The 5,244-nt window shown below is 33.1% G+C and overlaps 1 protein-coding gene across 1 annotated transcript; it reads left to right on the top strand.

The window, feature by feature from the left end:
* The first annotated feature begins 659 nt into the window (after positions 1-659).
* On the top strand, positions 660-4,131 carry LOC125863179 (E3 ubiquitin-protein ligase At1g63170-like). The gene is made up of 5 exons (XM_049543348.1): positions 660-1,253; positions 2,007-2,129; positions 2,235-2,367; positions 3,395-3,565; positions 3,659-4,131. The coding sequence occupies exons 1-5, from the start codon at positions 781-783 to the stop codon at positions 3,827-3,829; spliced, it is 1,071 nt and encodes a 356-aa protein (XP_049399305.1). The 5' UTR covers positions 660-780; the 3' UTR covers positions 3,830-4,131.
* The last annotated feature ends 1,113 nt before the right edge of the window (positions 4,132-5,244 follow it).

Raw genomic sequence — 5,244 nt, 5'->3', positions numbered from 1 at the left:
CTATTTACGGATCATGCTTAATAATCGTTATAATCAAAGAACTTATTTATCGGACTGAATAAATGCGTTATTTGAGGAAAATAATATAGTCAACACCCAAAGTTTTTTAGTTTTTTTTTTTTTGTAATTTAGGTTTATTCCTCTATTATTTTATTAATTGTTTATTCTTTGAAATTCTAAAATATTGCTTTGAGAAAAAAGGAAATATTTAAGTAAATAATCATTTCCACGCACTTTTTTTTTCTTCAATTTTTAGAAAAATATCTTTCAAGTGAAGTTCATGTGTCCCAACTCCTAAACCATCACACTTGTTATATCCAATATTCCATTTTTTTTAAATAGATAATATCATTTAATTTGACTTAAAAAAAATCAAAAAATAAATCTAAATATCTACTTATTAAGAAAAATAAAAAACTTTTAAACTTACCTCTACAACATTTTTCTTTAGAACAAACTAAAAAGAAATTGTCACATGAAATAAGAGAATTACTCGGTAAACAGTCTTGAATCTTGAAATTGTGAATTCGAGTAATTAACGGAGAAAATAACTGTGCCACATGGGACAACAAAGTAAGGAGAGTAGGAAATTTCCAATTTTCAAATACTGTTAAATAAGTCAATATAAATAATCGTTAGATTTTTCATAAACCATATCCAATTATTTGGTCCCTACAACATTTTGCTTCTTCTTAACCCAAAAAAAAGAAGCTATTTTGTTCAATTATACAAAAAATTTATTATTGATTCAACAATATTTCTCTCAAATCATTTGAAAAAATGTTTTTACCCAGTCCATCGAGTTCACCATTACTAAGATCAAACAACAATGACGGATTTTTTCTCTTTCGATCAACTAATCGTTACAGTCTTCGTGAAACGATTAGGTTTATGCGAAGAGCTAGCAATCGAAGGGCATTAATGATGCATGAACCGTCTGAGCAAATTGATGATCGGCAGAGTAATTGGGCTTATTCAAAACCTGTTGTGGTTATCGATCTATTGTGGAATTTCATGTACATAATTGCTGCTATGGTGGTTTTGGTGTTGAGTAAAAATGAAAACCCGGAAATGCCTTTAAGGGTTTGGATTATTGGGTATTCTTTGCTTTGTATGGTTCATGTTGTTAGTGTTTATTTGGAGTTTCGGAGAAGAGGGTATGGGCAATCACTGTTCACCGGAGAGGGGGGTTTGAGGCCTACTGTAGATTCGAGTTATATTACTTTGGCTGATTTAACCACGGATAGAACAAGGTATATATTCTCAAAGAATTTGGAATTACAACTTAAGTTTTTCAATATACACTGAATTTCGCGCATATCTTGTGTTCATATTGAGGAATCCATTGAATGGTATATAAGAAATAAACAAAGTAGTCTATTGGTTTTCTGATAGAAATAGAACTTGTTGAAGCTTTGGGCACATATAATCGTGTTTTAAACGATGAACTTTAAATTCTGAATCTGCCTCTGTAGTTTTTATATATGAATTGCTCTTGGCTTTGGTTCAATAGCACTTGGTGAGCCAAGTAGAGAAGGGTAGAGGGAATGGCCCATCTGCCTCTGTGTAGTTTTATATATGAATTGCTCTTGGCTTTGGTTCAATAGCACTTGGTGAGCCAAGTAGAGAAGGGTAGAGGGAACGACCCATTATCTACCGAGTTTCAAAGCTGGAAACAACAGATTTTTCATGAATAGGAATCTATTTTTGTTACATTTGGAAGCGAAAGTGAAGTTCTTTACCCTACAATGTTGCTTGTTTCTATTATGTCTTTTTATCCTCTCGTAGTTGGTCGGATTGTTTATGTGCGTTAAGTTGAGAAACAACCTCTCTACCTCCACGAGATAGTAGTAAGGTATGTGTACATTCTACCCTCTCCAGACCCCACTTGTGGGATTTCATTGGGTATGTTGTTGTTGTTGTTGCAAGCTGATAAACTGCAATGATTTTAATTATGCAATGCTGGTCTGTATAACATTTTTGTTTTCGGAAAAAAAATGGTACAGTTATGTGACGAAGTTAATGGATTCTGCAAATACAATGATATCATTATTCTGGTGGATCATTGGATTTTATTGGGTATGTACTGGTGGGCAGCGAATGGTGGATGAATCCCCTCAATTGTACTGGTATGCATGGCAAACTTTCTTTATCTAAACAAAATGTATGACCTTTATTTTCAGTTTATTTCTCAAATCAAAGCTGTCATCTTTAATAACTTAATCTGAATGCAGGCTTTGCATTGTTTTCTTGGCTTTTGATGTATTCTTTGTGATCTTCTTACTTGTGCTGGCTTGTGCTATTGGTCTCGGAATTTGCTGTTGCTTTCCATGTATTATTGCTGTTCTATACATTGTAGCTGATAAGGTAATGGTCTCGTGATTTTTCTAGTTTCTTTAACTTTATTTTTGTATCCTTTTCTCTATGAGTAATTCTTTCTTGGGGAATCTATATTTGGAGCTAGTTCTCTGCCATATAGGTATGATAAGATGATTGATAATCTTATGTAATTAGCTTGTTGTGGTTCGATCCACTGGAGTGTTGACCCTTATGAGTGCAATGTGAAAGTGCTCTGCCTGTCCACCTGTTTATCTGAGATGTGAATTTAATGACATTTCTTATTCAGTCTGTAGATTGATTGCGTTTTATGATGCCCTTAACGCATTCAAGAGCTACTGGGATGAAGCAGAAGAAATAGTCGTGCAATAAAGTAAGGTTTGCGTGAGTAACCTATGTAATTAGACTAGGTTAATGTCGTGAAATGTAGATTTGACTTGTTCCTGCTATTGATAAGTTTAAGATGAGGCTTCTTTAAGATGAATTGGGCTGCTCACAACAGCTGATTACGTTGTTAATACATTCAAGCTGCCATTGGTGGACTGGAAACTTAGAATTCAATGTTTCCTATAGGAGTATTAAAGAACTAGTCGATATACTTACATTTCCCTGAAGATATATGTTTTCCGTTCTCTGAAAGGAGATCCTCGGGATGCTCTTTTCAGAAGAAAATGGAATGAACATTTTAGTTAACCAAGATAATTGGCAACTCAACGAAGTGCTTGGTCTTCATTCTTGGTGTCAATAGTGGCAGACTGTCATTATGTCGGGTAATTAGGTTGATGTAGAATCACAGAACAAGATCAATCTACTCTATTCCAAGAACATGAGTGGGCTCCGAATTTCAGCAGCTCATTCAGTAGAAGGTATTCTCTGTTTGTAAACACACGTGTTAATTGATGATTGACATCAGGTCGGGGTTTCTCCCATTGAATTCTCTTCACAAGCAAACATATATAGATATCGTGGATCAAGGAATTTCCTTTTTTCACATACTATAACTATAGTAATGTTTGTGCGACATTTTTTTAAATGATTCTTTCAATATTTTCCACAGAAAGGAGCAGCCATAGAAGATGTTGAAAAACTGTCAAAGTACATATTCCAACGCAATGATTGTACTGAGAAGAAATGTACTAGTGAGAACCAAGGAACATTTGCTGGATTCATGACCCTGTGTGGGGGAGATGCACCAACAGATGAACACAGAGTTTCCGTACATGATTCTGTACGTAGACTTGTTTTTCTTTTTCCTTATCTTTTTTTGTGTTATTTGCTTCTGGCAAAATGTGCTTATATCACGTCCATATATCGTGAATAGGAATGTTCCATATGTCTGTCTACTTACGATGATGGAGATGAACTTCGAGAACTTCCCTGTGGTCACCTTTTTCACTGTCCTTGTATTGACAAATGGCTATATATGAGCGCGACCTGCCCTCTTTGCAAACGCAACATCTTTGGGGCTAGCAGTTGCTGTGGAGGAGTTTAGGAGAGTGTCATCGACAAGACTGCAGGTGTTCGTTGCAAGTTTCTACATCGTGGCTATGTACATACAACTCTTTATAGCATATGTTTAGACACACATGCTTCTGCGGATAAATACACATATATTTCTCTAGGCTTCTTTCATTTGTCTCACTGGATTCATATTTATATTTATTCTTTTATTCTATTTGTTGTAATAAGGATCTAAGATTTTTTTTATCTTCCAGTGTAACAAGAAAAGCCAGATATTGTGTATTTAATAAAGTAGTATATTGTGTATAAATCTAGTGCACAGATCTACTCTGAGGCTTGAAGTTATTAGTACCTGTTTGAAATTTCATTGGAAATTCTCATGAGGTGTGTCGATGACATTGTCCTTCAAATATTTTATCAGTGAGAGTTTATTTTTTGGGAATTTAACAAACTTTTCTAGTACCCCCTCTTTTCCTAATTATTTGTCTAATTTTTCTTTTTTACTTGTCCATTTTGACAAATTAAGAAAGGACAATTATTTTTATCTATTATAGTTTATACTCTCAATTAATTAATTAATTTTGAAAAATGTAGAACTTCTTGAAAATCTTAAAATTTTAATTAATTCACTTCATAAATTAGTAGGAGTAAAATGGTAAACTCACTATGTCAATCATTGTTTCTTAATAGGTGTGTCAATTCAAAAATGGACAATTAATTAGGAACCAAACGAATATAAAATTAGAAGCAAAAATTTTCTTGATTTCACACACAAAAGGGAAGGATGTAATAAAACTGTCCTTATTTACCATTTTTAAGGAGTGTAAAAAAGAAAGTGGACTATTAATACTTCCTCCATCCTATTTTATGTGGCACTTTTTGGATTTTGAAATTCAAACAAATCTAACTTTAACCGTAAATTTTTCATAGATTTTTTAAACATTTTGAATTATCAATTGTTATGACTTATAGTACTTTTTACGTAATTTACAAATATATAAATTTCATTTCAAGAAAATTGAAGATTTCATGCGCAAATTTCCGGTCAAATTTAAACTGTTTGACTCTCAAAAAATGAAAAGTGTCACATAAATTGGGACAAAGGGAGTATGAGGCAGCGAGAGTACTAATTATTGTCTTGAATTTCTAAAAAGGACAATTATTTTGAAATAAATTTCTTTTGCTAAAACAGACATTTATTTTGGGACAGAGAAATGGTTAGTAGCACTCAGAGCCACATGTACTTCAGGGGTGTAGACTGACACACTTTCATCGGAAAATTCATTGTGTAGCAAAGGTAAAAATATTCTTTTATGTACATATATTACATATTGATTTCTACACGATTTTATTTCTTTATATTTTGACGCCCCTTAATTGAAATTCTGATTTCATCACTAATAGCGCTACCAATTATGCATTGGTACGTCTTATTCTAGTGTAGAT

The sequence above is a fragment of the Solanum stenotomum genome, chromosome 4 (genome assembly GCF_019186545.1).
Source record: "Solanum stenotomum isolate F172 chromosome 4, ASM1918654v1, whole genome shotgun sequence".
Taxonomy (NCBI): domain Eukaryota; kingdom Viridiplantae; phylum Streptophyta; class Magnoliopsida; order Solanales; family Solanaceae; genus Solanum; species Solanum stenotomum.
The sequence above is the reverse complement of the archived record's forward strand: the minus strand, read 5'-3'. Positions and strand labels throughout refer to the sequence as shown.

What these genes read in the sequence shown, in the direction of transcription:
- LOC125863179 (XM_049543348.1), top strand. Translation starts at nt 781, where the DNA reads ATGTTTTTACCCAGTCCATCGAGTTCACCATTACTAAGATCAAACAAC. An exon ending in TTAACCACGGATAGAACAAG is followed by an intron (nt 1,254 to 2,006) that starts GTATATATTCTC and finishes AAAATGGTACAG; the next exon opens with TTATGTGACGAAGTTAATGG. An exon ending in TATACATTGTAGCTGATAAG is followed by an intron (nt 2,368 to 3,394) that starts GTAATGGTCTCG and finishes TATTTTCCACAG; the next exon opens with AAAGGAGCAGCCATAGAAGA.